The 15,475-nt window shown below is 36.1% G+C and overlaps 1 protein-coding gene across 1 annotated transcript in view; it reads right to left on the bottom strand.

Moving 5' to 3' along the window:
• Positions 1–11,825: 11,825 nt before the first annotated feature.
• The window catches only part of AXIN2_1 (Axin-2), a 45,236-nt gene continuing 41,586 nt past the window's right edge, over positions 11,826–15,475 (bottom strand). The window contains exon 8 of the mRNA XM_051210139.1: positions 11,826–13,270. Within this exon, the coding sequence (XP_051070103.1) occupies positions 13,144–13,270 (127 nt within the window). The 3' untranslated portion in view covers positions 11,826–13,143. The remainder of the gene's footprint in view (positions 13,271–15,475) is intronic.

Below are 15,475 nucleotides of genomic sequence, written 5' to 3'. Positions count from 1 at the left end.
CTCCTCCTTTATCCAGGCTTGGGACCGGTAGTAGCTCCCGAAGGAACTCCAGGCAGAGTTCTACTAATGATTAGACAATATTTATTGTTCTAAATAATAGTGATAAACTTCAGTATCCATTCTCAAAGTCCTCATATAGGTTCTAACTATTTTGAAAGAGAAACTATATATCGATTGTAATATCAAACTAAAATAATAGTTTATCATGTATTCGTGGAAGTTGACAATGTCTTCCATTAAAAACTTAGTAAATTGTAGATTCGATCCCATCAAAGATTATAAAATGTACACTATTGTGTAATTCAAAAATTAAGAATGAAATAATTATCCAACCGTTTTCTTTATGTTCACTATCCTCTTCCATTTCACAATTTGCAATAGTCAATACCTGTAACAAATGATCCTAGAGATTGTATGACAAATTATATTGATATCTTTATACTAATTTCAATAGTTGAAATCATGAGTCAATCGAAGCTAGACAATCATAGGAAACCTGGAAGCGCCGGACGGCTGTTTCGTCCTATTGTGGGACCCCTCAGCAGTACGCATCCACGACCCCACCTCGCGGGATTCGAACCCAGGAACTATCAGTCTCGCGCGCGAGCGCCTAACCACTAGACCACTGAGCCGGCCGGCATCCAATGGTGTTGATGTCATACTTCAACTAATGCACGAAATTGAGCGACACATCCATCATTGTCATCAGTCAGTTACTATCTCACAACAGACCCAGTTGAAATCCACTGGTCACTGCTTCTCACTAGAACTCCAGTATATACCTCTTGCAGCCAATCACTAGTGAGCATATGTTGATTAGTATCTTTATACATCATAATTTCTAGTTGAATACAATTCATTGTGTAAACAATGTTTCTTTCTATTTACTGTATTCAGTATCCGATTACAGGATTCAAATCTTTTTGTATGACAGCTAGTTATGAACAGTATGTCAATTAATATTCTATCAAGTATCCATCTATCTATCTATCTCTATCTCTTGTTCTATACATACACCTTATAATCAATCATAAATACTTGTATACAAGAATAAATGATAAATGATTTCTTATTTAAACCATTGCCATCTATCATCTTTAACTGGTAATGGACAATTTGTCATAATATCATAGAATATCCAATTGACAAATATCCCTTTTTATTAGATTAACCAATCAAATGAATGTGCATAGTAATAATAATTATTATTATTGTCACTATGGAATAATTTGATTGACATATTTTGGTCAATAAAGATTATTTAAAGAATCTAAGTCAACAATTGTCAGGTGGTAGTTGGATTGGGTTGGATAAGAGGAAGGAAAACATACAATTCCGGTTTTTGTTGGATTATCATAATACAGAAAAAGAGAGAGAGAGGGGGGAGAGGGGAGGGGTGGTGTGGGAGTAGTATCATTTATTTAGTTATTTTTTTCTTTGGCATGAAAAATCAACTTTAGTTATGACATTCCCTTTGTTCATGTTGGATTTAAATTGATTATTCAATGTATCAAATGAATGAATGGATGAATGAATGATAATGATCGAACAAGTTAAGAATTCATTCTATACAATAAAACTATATTATTTTTCTGGTTAACGTTTTGTTTTTAGCGAGTTAGTTTTCTATGGGATGGGATCGTTAACCTCATGCTTAATCCTTCTCCTTTACCTGGGCTTGGGACAGGCAGTAACTCTAGAAGAGCTATAGTTCATCATCAAAAAGATACAAGTATTTATAAATAGTTGTCTATGTAAGATATTCAACATCCATTAGCCGGATACTATCAGCAACAGCCTACTGTGGAAGAGAACAAACCAGCTACTAGCTGAAGAGAAAATTAAGAAAAGACGTTTAAAGTGGACAGGACACACGTTGAAGAAATCACCAAAGTGTATCACGAAACAAGTGTTAAATTGAAATCGTGAAGGGAAACGGGAATGTGGAAGGCCAAAAATACACACTAAATCGTGAATTGGAAGCAAACATGAAAAGGATGAATAACTACTAGAAAGAACTGGAAAGGATTGTTTGGGATAGCGTTGGATGGAGAATGCTGGTGAGAGCGGCCTATGTTCCTCCACGAGGAGTAACAGACGTAAGGCAGTAAAACTATATGCATCATATATAATTTATATCCTTATTACTTTATATTAACTCTGCAAATATGTTCAAAAAATAGTTACTCAAATGAATTTGATCTGGAAGTTGTTGTTAACACACGCACACGCACACACTAGGAGTGAGTAGTGAAAATGTAAGTGAAGTTACTAGGCGGCGTGTTTGAATATCTGGGCTACCTATTCCTACCATCGATCTAGATATTTCAACAAGTTGTCTGTTTGTTTGTTTGTTTGTTTCAACAGACTATTATGTCAATCAATTACACAACCTATTCAAGTGCGTGTGTGAAGTGTTGAGTCGACTTTCCGAGAACTACAACGGAGCCTCCAGAGGACCTAAAGGAGGCCAAGAGTCCTAACCAATCAGAGCATGATGGAGTTTTCTAGAATGTCAACATGGCGTGCTACTATTGGTCAGTAGCATAATATATCTTTTAGTGGATTGGCCAAAATATGATGTTGATTTAACAAATGTTAACATCTATAAATACCCGTGTTTTTCTGTACAAAAATGAACCTTTGGAGTAAAGTGTTTTTCGCTTATTTTACGCCTTTTTCTCTCGAGTTCAAATCGCTGTATAGTTCTAGCTTGTGGGTTATCAGAATAGCTTAGGAACCGAATAAAGCGTTCGAATTAACAAGAATTATCAAAAAGTTCACGTCGTTTTGCTGTACAAGTTACGAAAGAGCACAATCAAAGACATTGTGGTTGCTGGAAGTTGTATACATTAAAAAGAATGTACATTATTCAGATGTCAATTCCTGAACTGCTTACATATAACTACCAATTACTCAATATTGACCATCAGGATCGACCAACAATTAAGAAACGGAAACGTGTTGACAAACTCTATGTTGAGTATTCTATATTGTACTAAAACTATAATAATCATAATAATAACCAGATTAAATAGAAAGAATAATACAATATCTTTCTTTAAAGTACATCTTAGTATATAGATAGAAATGATAGACCAATGATTTAAATATAAGATAGTTGTATAGAGATTGTTTACAATCTCAAGTGTGAGTGTGTGTGTGTGCATGTGCGTGGGTGGAGGGTGAATTCACAATGCACTACTTCAAAATTTTTCTTCATTAATCTATATTCATTATCAATTCATGGTGAAAACTACTTAACAATTATACAAATTTAATATCAGAATGGGTTTTGTGGAGATTTTTAGAAATTTCACAGGTTGAAATCATGAGTCAATTGAAGTTAGACCACCATGGAAAACCTGGAAGAACTGGACGGCCGTTTCGTCCTAGTATGGGACTCCTCAGCAGTGGGCATCCACGATCTCGCCTCCCCCAGGAGATTCGAACATAGGACCTATCAATCTCGCGCCAGGCGCTTAACCAACTAGACCACTAAGCCGGCATCCAACGGTGTTAATGATGTCCAACTTCAACCAATCGACGAAGTTGCGCCACCGTACACCATTGCCTTCAGTGAGCTGATATCTCACAACAGACCTGGCTGAGCTCCACTGGTAACCGTCTAATGGTTAAGTGCTCGTGCGCGAAACCAGTAGGTCCTGGGTTCGAATCTCGCGGGTGCGTGATCGTGGATGCGCACTGCTAGGAGTCCCATACTAAGACGAAACGGCCGTCCAGTGCTTCCGGGTTTTCCATGGTGGTCTAGCTTCAATTGACTCGTGATTTCAACCTGAGAAACTTATTAGTTGAATTCATGCATCAATTGAAGCTAGACTATCATGGAAAGCCTGGAAGTACTGGACGACCGTTTCTTACTAGTATGGGACTCCTCAGTGGCAGTGCACATCCACGATCCCGCTCGTGGGATTCGAACCCGCATCCAACGGTGTAAATGTCTGACTTCAACCAATTCACACGATTATTGTATTCGATAATAAACCTATTTTTATTCATGAGGTGTTTCAATATAGATTTTCATAGTTATATATATATATATATATATATATATAAACCTGTGAAATCAATCCAGTTGAAAGTGTAAAAGTAATTCAGTGGTAACAATGAATGAATATCATACTGTTTTCCGTGTTAACAAAAGTCATAAACTATGATCTATCTACATCTAATTTAATTATGTAAACTGGTTATTCACATTATCAGACCGTAATGTTTTGAATTTCATTCAAGGAACCATGATGTAGAACCTGATACCCGAATGAAATAACTATTGTCTATTAACCGAACTATCTTTTAATCAATTGTTGAAGCACGTCAATTAAACAAATATTGATAAAAATCAAAAGGGTAGGAAATTAATCAATTGATTAGATACATAATGTGAATACAAAGTTCCTCAAGAAAGCTGTCAACTAAGATTATGGTTGAATATAGCCAACAGGAAACCCTAGACCTGGGCTTCGTGCTGTTTGGCACTCGTCGGCAAGCTGTACTCGTAATCTTAATGGAACTGATGCTCCCAGACGCAATCTATCCCATGTCACCCAGCTTCATAGTCAGACGTGTTACCACTGAGCTATTCGGGCCGCAATGTCAAGTCACCTTGACTAGTACCCACATTACAACTTGGTCGATAGCATTTGATCTTCACTAAGAAGGACCTCACACACATGACATTGATCACCACCCGGTGATCAATCAATTGTAAACCTGTCAACTGTTTGACCATTTGAAAAAATATTCGGAAGTATCATAATAAATCACATAATCAATTCAGGAAATAAACTAAATAAAATCCACAAAGTTTTTGATGAAAATTTAGAAAATATTGAGGAATGTTTACGGTGATAACGCACTAATGATGGGTAAAGTCCATAAAGAATTTAAGTATGATACAGGATTACTGTCGAACTCCTAGATACATAAAAATATCAAACATGTCCAATCCCGAGTTCTATTCCAGTCAGTGATTCACCATCAGAATGGTGGACAATATTCCAACAAAAAATTTACTATCAGATGGGTTTTGTAGATATCATAGTAACTTCAATGGCTAAGATCATGAGTCAGTTGAAGTTAGACCACCGTGGGAAACCTGGAAGCACTAGACGGCCGTTTCGTCCTATTACGGGGCTCCTCAACAGTGCTCACCCACGTCCTCACCTCACGGGACTCGAGCCCAGGACCTATCAGTCTCGCGCCACGCGCCTAACCAACTACACCACTGAGTCAGCCGGCATCCGACGGTGTTAATGTCTAACTTCAACTAATCCATGAAATTGACCGACACATCCATCATTGTCATCAGTCAGTTACTATCTCACAACAGACACGGTTGAACTCCACTGGTCACTACTTCTCACTAGAACTCCTGGATATACCTCTTGAAGTCAGTCACTAGTGAGCATATGTTGATTAATATCAGATGGGTTTTTTGTGGATATGATAGTAACTTCAACGGGTAAGAGAGACATTTGTACATAATGAAAACAGATCAGATAAGTGTACTGATAAAAATGATGGAGATTTTGTATAGTGAAATATAAATATTTTCTAAAATAAATTTTTAATGCTATGCTCTATAGCTTATCTATTATCACATGACAATATGGCCAATTAGAACACCAACTTATACGACCTTGGCCCTGTGCCAAACCAATGACGCATTAACTAGCATGAGTAGTCAACTCTGAGTCCTTATTGGTTCTTCTTGCCTTGCCCTGCTCTGCCCATTGAATCCAGAACACAATCACAGCTTGCACTACATAAATCGTATATTTCAGACATACTTGTTTATATACAAGCAAACCAGATCGCATCACACCATGAAATGAAGAAAAATAATTATTCTACAAGATCAAACCAAAAGTGGCTATGAGAGTGAGAGACCGTAACTAATAAATTGGGAATAACTCAAGAAAAGTAAGTCGTATAATAGTAGTCAATAGATCAAATGGGAGCTTATAATAAAAGGAATATATATATAATCTATTTACTTAATAATTACACCCCCCCTTCCAGCCAAACAAGATGGTGGGGCTTAGTAAGCACTTCTGGAGAGAAATAGGCCACATTGAAGCACGTCACAACTACCGGGACTAGAATAGCTGTTTTTGCAATCAGTTGGAATTTTTCCCGTAGGAAGCAACCCGTACATTTTATACACCAGTTTTATGACTTTTTTTAATCGTTTTTCGATCCAGAAGTAATTGTGCTGTGATTCTTTATGGGTTTCGTAATCCGTTTATGGGTATCGGTCGAGTAGGTGATTACCCCGATCTCTACCACCCGGATTACTGCTCACGTTAGTTCATGGATCTGAGTCCCACTATCCAGCAGGCACAATGAGGATGTGCGAGTCGAGTTTTATCTTCCAATAATTATACAATATGAATATATGTAATAGTAGTTCATAAATAATCTCTAGTAGTGATCATTCATTTATTCTTAGTTGGGATATAACAACTTCAATATTTCAGTATGAAAATAAATGCAAATAATGAAAGGAATCGGGTGTAAATAATGATTTCAGGCTATCAGTAATTCTTATTCCTTCATAAAACAGATTCACTTAACATTTACCTGATGGTTAAATTACTCAAATTTCAACCAATACATCACTTGTTCTATTATATAACAATTGCATTTCAAATCATATTAGATACAAATGTGATAAAACTCCTTGAATTCTAATGAGAAGCTGTGACCCGGTGGAGTTCGACTGAGTCTGTTGTAAGGCAGTAACTCACTGAAGACAATCGTGAACGGTGGCGCAATTTTGTGGAATGGTTGAAGTTAGACATTCACACCGTTGGATGCCGGTTGACTCAGTGGTCCCTGATATGCGATGGTATACACGACTATTTATTATCCTTAAACTTCTTTTCACCTCAATAGCATGGTTTCAGGAAGGGTCATTCTTGTATAACCAACCTGCTGACTGCGGTGGACAGGTGGACAACCATTGTTGATCGCAAGGGGTAGGTTGACGTCATTTACCTTGACTTCTCAAAAGCTTTCGATAGGGTCAATCATATATGTCTTATCAATAGGCTTGAACGACTGGGTATCAAATCACTTCTAATTGACTGGCTCACTTCATATCTAAACAATCGACATTTTAAGGTCAGGGCTAAATTCCAATTCTCTCGAGCTATGGAATGTCATGGTGGGGTCCCCCAGTATTCATTTCTAGGACCTCTTTTCTTGAATTATATAAACGATCTTCCACAACAGGTAACGTCTGACTTATTACATTTTGCTGATGATATGAAACTTTGGAGGGAGATACGCAACCGAGACGATATACATGCACTTCAGGAGGATCTCGCTCGACTTTAAAGTTGGGCAGACGACAACGGACTTACTTTTAACACTTCAAAGTGTAAAGTAGTCCATCTGCGACATGATGCAGACTACAGTTACAACTTAGGAAACTCTTCTCTAGAAGTATCCCGAGTTAAGAAAGATTTAGGAGTGCTGGTACCCTAAGATTTAAAGTCTTACGTTAACTGTGACAAAAATTCCTTTCGAGCAAACTTTGCACTGGTAACGTTGATGCCCATTTTTGGCCAGTCTGACGGAAGAACTTTCCATACAATCTTCAATAGTTTCATCCGTTCCCATTTAGAATAAGGAAACATAGTATTTCGTCCCTCACTCTAAAAGGATAAGGACACACTGGAGCGTATCTAACGCGAGGCACTAAATAAGTACGAGGACTCAAATTCAAGCCCTATGAAGAGAGCCTCCAACCACTAAACCTTTAGTCGTCAGAGTATATGCATCCTAGAGGTGACCTCCTAATTGCTTGCAGTATCGTTAACACGTCTGAACATCCTCTTGCACATATACTTAAGTTTAAATCCTACAGGAACCTAAGGGGTAACACTCAGAAACTAGAGACACAACACAGCAGAACGAACTGTAGACAACTTCTACTCCTTAATAGTTGTCAAATGCTGGAATTAGCTGCCAGCTGAGCTAGTCTAAGCGACTTCCCAGGAGTCTTTTAAGACTTGACCTATTTTTAAGGACTAAGGATAATATCTTATTATGATTTATCAATTTCTCTCTTTAATATACCTAGGTTCCTGCCTGGATGTATTAGTGATCTACTGCTACTAGACACGGAAGCCCATTAAACGAAAGTTTCTTCTATTACATTCACAACGATTTGAACCATTTGAAGAGGTTAATAGTTCACATGCGAGATCGATGGGTCCTGGGTTCACATCCCGCGAGGCGGGATCGTCGATGCGCACTGTTGAGGAGTCGTATACTAGTAGCGAAACAATCATCCATTGCTTCCAACGTTTTCATAGTAGTCTATCTTTAATCGATTCATGAATTCAACTATTAAGTAATAAAACTGCTTATTCAACAACAACAACAACAAAACACAGATTCTATCAACTTAGATTATTAATGATTTCTGTTGAATTATGAAGGTCAATTTTTGCCGACATTTTTATTCGTTTACATCTATGTGTATATAAGTAGTATAAGTAGTATATATCACAGTTAAAGGTCATTCATTCATTATTATTAAAACGCAATATACAGTTAATAATCTAAATTGTTTCTTATAAAGATTACTGATTTGTAAAGGAATTTACCGATATACCGACAAATAGAGATAAACATTAAACAATCTACTTTTGTTTATTACTATTATTATTATTACTATCGATACAAGTCAAAGAATGTATAATTGATGATCTATTTTACTGATATTCCTTTTCTCTATTAAAACGTTATATGTATGTATAGGTGTATGTATGCAGGTATGTATGTGTGTATGTATGTTTGTATATGTAATCAATGACCAATTATTGGGTTTAGATAAGGGTGAGGGATGATAATATTACTCGATTGACTACATTGATGTGTACTGCTGACGAGTCCAACAATAGGACGAAACGGCCTTCTAGTGTTTCTAGGTTTTCCATGATGGTCTAGCTTCAATTAACTGATGAATTCAACTTTTGAAATTATTATAATATCCACAAGAGGTATTTCCTCAAGTTCTAGTGAGAAATAGTATCCAGTGGACTTTAATCGGGTCTGTTGTGAGATAGTAACTGACTGAAGACAATGATGGATATGTCGCTCAATTTTGTGGATTAGTTGAAGTTACACATTAACACCATTGGATGCCGGCCAGCTCAGTGGTCTGGTGGTTAGGCGCTCGCGCGCAAGACTGATAGTTTCTGGGTTGTAAATTTGCGAGACGGTATCGTGTATGCGTACTGCTGAGGAGTAGTTCCACAATAGAACGAAACGACCGTTCAGTGCTTCCAATTTTTCCATGATAGTCTAGCTTCAATTGACTCATGATCACAACCATTGATGTTAAATTGAATTAACTGATCTGGGGTTCGAACAAATGACTTGTTTGACTTAAAGTTGAAAATGCTTCAACTATATATTTTTGATGATTACACTGACTAGTAATTTGATCATATAATAAATTTATTAGATTAATTTGGAAGTTTCACAAACGATTAATAGGATTTCATGACATTCGTCATAAACATACAAACCAGTGTATGGATGGTTGAGAATTGAGTGAAGGTGTATGTATGTTTATTTTGTAGATAACCCTAAATGTGGACTGATATTAACCGGAGAACTATTTTTTTTCTTAGAATAAAAACCACTTGGTAATTACCATATCACAATTTATAATTAGTGAGGAGTGAAGGATTCTCTGATTCAGTAAACGTTTGTATGGGGTATTTCTCACGGACTAACATTAGACTGTTTAACATTTCAGGTTACTTTCAAACTATTCAGTAATAAACACTAATGATCAAGTTCGAAACCTTCTAGTCTAGGAAAAATCGTTTAACTATCAGAACACTGAATCAAATTTCGTTTAGTTTAACTGCTAGTGTGGTTATCTATGTGGATGAAATAGTTACTCATTGCTCTCACACTCGTTTACTATGATTCCATAATGGAAATCAATCCGTGGTGAATACCATCTAAAAATCGAACCATTCTCCACTTAACCTCTATCAAAACTGATAAAATTTGTTTGAAATGATTATAAATAATAATAATAATAAAGGTGTACAAGATTTGTTTAGAAAGAAATACCAAGCCTAATTTGAATCTTCGTACACCTATAAACATTATTGATATAGGTTGGTTTATGGAAACTTTCTTATATGAAGACAATTCATTTGACGAACTGATATCAGCAGCAGAAATATAGGAAACAAATAACAACTGGATATCTTTGAAACTCTTCAGGAGCTCGCGCTTAAACTCTTGCATAAGATTTAACCAACAAGCTTTAATCTTAATTATGAGCACAATAATTAACACTAGTTCACTAGATATTGTTTTGCTTGAACCTTCCCATTGAGATTTAAAACTGTAATTGATCAGTCTTTTATTAGTATATGTGCATACTGTGCACATCCAGCTGATGAGCTCAGAACAGGACGAAACGCGTGTCCTGGATTCCACTGCTAGCCACTATCCATCTTTGCTTATAAAGCTTGCTAAATAAGGCAATACGCCCAGTATGCACATATACAAATAACAGACTGATCAACTGCAGCCTTAAACCTCAATAGGAAGTTTCCAGCAAAACAATACCAAGGGAATTTAAATTCATCCGATTGCACAAGCAAGTGGCTATCAGGCCTCAATAGCTGAGTGGATAACGCGATGGTGTTTAAAGCCAATCGTACTGAGTTCGAGTCCGAGAGTGAAGATCAGCTTTGAGATGCAGATACATTCTTGAGGTACCAATTCCAAGGTTAAACTTGATAGTTTCAAATAAATTGAGCACTGGGTAAAAAGTTAGTAATCAATGTATTCTTTGTTACATCCTGATGAGTGGAAAAAATTACCTCTGATGTTTCGTGACCTAATGTAACCTACTTCTTCAGAGTAAATAAGTAACCGAAATTAAATTAACACAAGTTTTATTAGTGCAAAGGAAAGAATGATTTGTATTTTTTTATATTTATTTACATTATATTGATATTGTGTGGATCAGTTTGGATATGAACTAGATTGATCATAGTTGCTCATTAAATTTCTGGAGTACTCCTATCTAAATAAATAATCACCTATTCGACTCACTAGTCAAGAGGTTAGACATTTACACGAGAAACTGAAATCCATCGGTTGCATTTTTGCGTGAAATGTCGTGAATGCTATTACGAGTTCACCTTACTCGGTAAACGGAACGAAGGTCAACGATACAGTGATACGATAGGCTATTCTAATCCATTGGCCCTGATAACTAGAACAAGAAGTCTTGATGAGGCGTAGAGAATGTATCCTATAAGCACCCATAAAATACGAAGTCACTAAGCACATAAGTCAAGCTTATTTATACAATGATAGAAATGCCTTTGAGAGAGCCACAAAATAGCGTACTAAAGAAATCCGCCAACCAATGATAGTCAAGGATTGCCGAGTAGGAAATGTAAGTTGTAGGTCAACTAAGCGTCTCTTGGCGCGAAAACATAAAATTCAAATTTTCGGAATGAAATTACAAAATTAGGACCTTTTCCAAGTGAGTTCTGGGGATCTTACGTCCTCAACAATGTCTTAATCATGAACATTCAGTCTTACATTAAAGAACTACACGGGATTATTTATTGAAAATTATCTCGATATACATTCGATTGACTGAAAAGCATATCGAATTGATCAGTTTTACAAGTTAGAGTGATTTGTTTTGCATTGGAACGGGTTTTACATTTATGACCCCATCCAATTCGCAATATAACACAGGATATAAACCAATGCATAAACCCTGAACATATAAGGATATGAAACATATAATTATATTCAAAGATGGATAGTGGCTAGCAGTGGAATTCAGTTTGACGCGCGTTTCGTCCTATTTGGGACTCGTCAACTGGATGTACCTGAATCTCAGAATTGATGTTCACTCTTGGAGGGACTCAAATCCAATACCATTCGCTTCAAACGCCATCGCATTATCCACTTAGCTACTGAATCCTGATAGCCATTTGCTTGTGCAATGGGGATTCGAGTCCCAGAATGAACATCAACTCTGAGATGAAGGTACATCCAGTTGACGAGTTCCAAATAGGACGAAACGCGTGTTCTGAATACCACTGCTAGCCACTACCTACCACTGCCTATAAGGTTTATTACTTTAGGCAATATCGGATGCATATATGCCAACATGAGACTGATCAATTGCAGTCCTAAATAACAAGTAAACAACACCAAGTGAATATATAATTATATTATTTATCTCCATGACTTTCACCAGAACCATAACAATAAAAACAGAAAGAGAGAGAGAGAGAGAGAGAAAAACCAAAATTAACTGAAACTAATTAATTAATTAATTATATATGCAATTACTTCTCTTTTTTTTCTTTCAAATACACGTACAATTTGAGGATTATTGAGAGAGAGTGTGTGTGTGTGTGTGTGTGAGTGTTGTTGTTGGAGTGAAGTGAAGTGTAATGCACAGACCCAAACTGTAATACAGATCAACACACACATACACATACACAAAAGTTTATTACTAATAAACAAAGTGTTCGAAATAGATATTGATATGAAAATATTCGAAACAATTATGGTTTATGTATTGGGTATATGTTGAATCAGTGATGGTTACAATTTGTCTGTAATTGTAAATAATAGTCGTTATGATAGTACACAGTAGGATTCCAATATTTTCAACATAATATATTGTATTTACAAGAAAAGAAAAGAAAAGAAAAGAGAAAAAAACATACAACTGTACACAAAGTTAATTAAAAGAATAGTTTGTACAGATACTAAATAGATAGTTACATAATCATTATATCAATACACACATACATACATACATACATACATACATACAAGTAAATAAGCAGGTAGATATACATGAATGCATGTATACACAACAAAAAAGAAGTGTACATATGGCAGGAACAATAATTAATAGGGATAAGATATATGAGGTAGTTGCAATGGTAGTAGGAGGAGGAGGAGGGGGAGTAGCATAGCACATAAAAGAAATAAACAAATACATAGATTATTCATTATAAAATTAAAAGGAAAGGATCACTGAAGAAGAAGAAGAAGAAGAAGAAGAATATTGAACGGTTTAAATTATTATTAATCAGCACGTTCTACACGTGCTACAACTTTACCTTCCCATAATGGTAGAATAGCATTATCATTTGTTAATTCTTCATGAACTACACCAGTACCAAATTCATCATTGGGTTTTTTGAAAAAATATCTACAAAAGAATAACGAAGAAGAATTAAACAACAACAAAACACAGAATAAGAATAATAAAACAAAAACGTGACAATAACTAGAAACAGGAACATGTCTCACAACCATATATATATATGCTACACCACCACGGAAAACCTGGAAGCACTGAACAGTCGTTTCGTCCTATTGTGGAACTACTCCTCAGCAGTACGCATACACGATACCGTCTCGCAAAATTACAACCCAGAAACTATCAGTCTCGCACGCGAGCGCCTAATCACTAGACCACTGAACCGGCCGGCATCCAACGGTGTTAATGTCTAAATTCAACTAATCCACAAAATTGAGCGACATATCCATCATTGTCTTCAGTCAGTTACTATCTCACAACAGGTCCGGTTGAAGTCCACTGCATACTGCTTCTCACTAGAAGTCCAGGAAATACCTCTTGAAGTCAGTCACTAGTGAGCATATGTTGATTAATATTAGAGTGATCTCAACTATTGAAATTACTATAAAATCCAGAAAAACACTTCTGACATATTATCAGAAGGGGTTTTGTGGAGATTTTAGAAATTTCATAGATTGAAATCATGAGTCAATTGAAGCTAGACTACCATGGAAAACCTGGAAGCACTGGACGGTTATTACGTCCTAGTGACTGATTTCAAGAGATACTCCTGGAGTTCTAGTGAGAAGCCGTTACCAGTGGAGTTCAATCAGGTCTGTTGTGAGATATCAGCTCACTGAAGACAATGGTATACGATGGTGCAACTTCATGGATTGGTTAAAGTTAGACATTAACTTCTGATATATATATATAATTTTTATTATTGTTGTGGGAAAATTGACATGAAATAGAATAACTTTCGTTGTTTATTGAGGTTTACATTTGTCCAGTTATGGGTTAACGAACTAACTAACAAGTAAAGAGCATTTTCGCACACTGGAAACTTAGTAGTAGTAGTAGTAGTAGTAGTAGTAGTAGTAGTAGTAGTCAGTTGTTGATGTATTCATATATATGTACATAATAATCATTCGGTTATTTCTAATCTTCCACACACACACACATACATATATACGCTTTCTCTCTCTTTCACACGCACACACACACACTTGTAACAAACTGAATGAATAAATTACATTAAAGATTAGAAATAGACATTCGGTATAGTACAGTGTGTATAGTTTAAATATGGATTAATTGTGATATGACTAGACCAGATACTAGAAAAATCGATTTGGGGGGAAAAAGATGAAAACAGAGAAAATAGTGTCAGAAGAAAAAAACAACTAGGTGTTACTTGTTTCCTTAATAAACGATAAAAACTAAATAAAAAAAAACCCAGTCTCAACAATACTGTAACGACCGAACTGCCAGTATTCGGTTTGAATGCAGGACTGATGAACCAAAATTTATTCGAATAGGTCAGACTACGTTCTACTGTATAGCTTACAAATCGTTTTTGAGACACTCGTATTAAATTATATCAAAACACAAACTCTGTGCTTAATTTAAACGGTTCTAATTTAGAAAATAGAACTAATTGTATCAAAAATACAAAATACCTCAAACGGTACAGCTTGTGCTATACAGTCAGAAGTTTCTCTAACGCAAAGTAGCGCGCTGAACAATAAAAGAAACGGTTAATACCAAAGGGTTCGATACCTGAGAATCAATAAAAAATATTCCCATAAAGATGGGATCAGATATCTATCTGCAGGGATTCCAGCAATCTTCCCAAACCGACAGTCAAAGGTTGACAAATACACACTGAATTACGCCGTGACCGTGAGCTTAGTCAAACACGACCTTACTGTCAATAGTCCGGCAACATGCAATAGAAAATCAGACAACGAAGGATAAGTCTTTAATCAAAATTACGTAATAAAAGTTCAGACGAGGAAAACTGAAGAACAAAAGGTGTTGTTAACCGAGATCTGAACAAAGGTTAAAATACACAACAGGGAGAAGAAACAAAGAAATGATAGCACTGTCCAACAAAAAGGCTGCGGAGGGATTTTCATCGTTCTCCTTTTGTTACAATTACAAATACAATACAATATATATACCTCCTGGTAAGGTTTATTGGTTAGAGTTTTAGGTGAAAGCTAAGAGCCACTCTTTCGGACCTAACTATGATTGAGACATATATATTGTCTAGTGTTTCATCGCACACGAGCGAGTCCAGTGTTCGAATCTCGTGAGGCAGGATCGTGAATG

The sequence above is a fragment of the Schistosoma haematobium genome, chromosome ZW (genome assembly GCF_000699445.3).
Source record: "Schistosoma haematobium chromosome ZW, whole genome shotgun sequence".
NCBI classification, from domain to species: domain Eukaryota; kingdom Metazoa; phylum Platyhelminthes; class Trematoda; order Strigeidida; family Schistosomatidae; genus Schistosoma; species Schistosoma haematobium.
The sequence above is the reverse complement of the archived record's forward strand: the minus strand, read 5'-3'. Positions and strand labels throughout refer to the sequence as shown.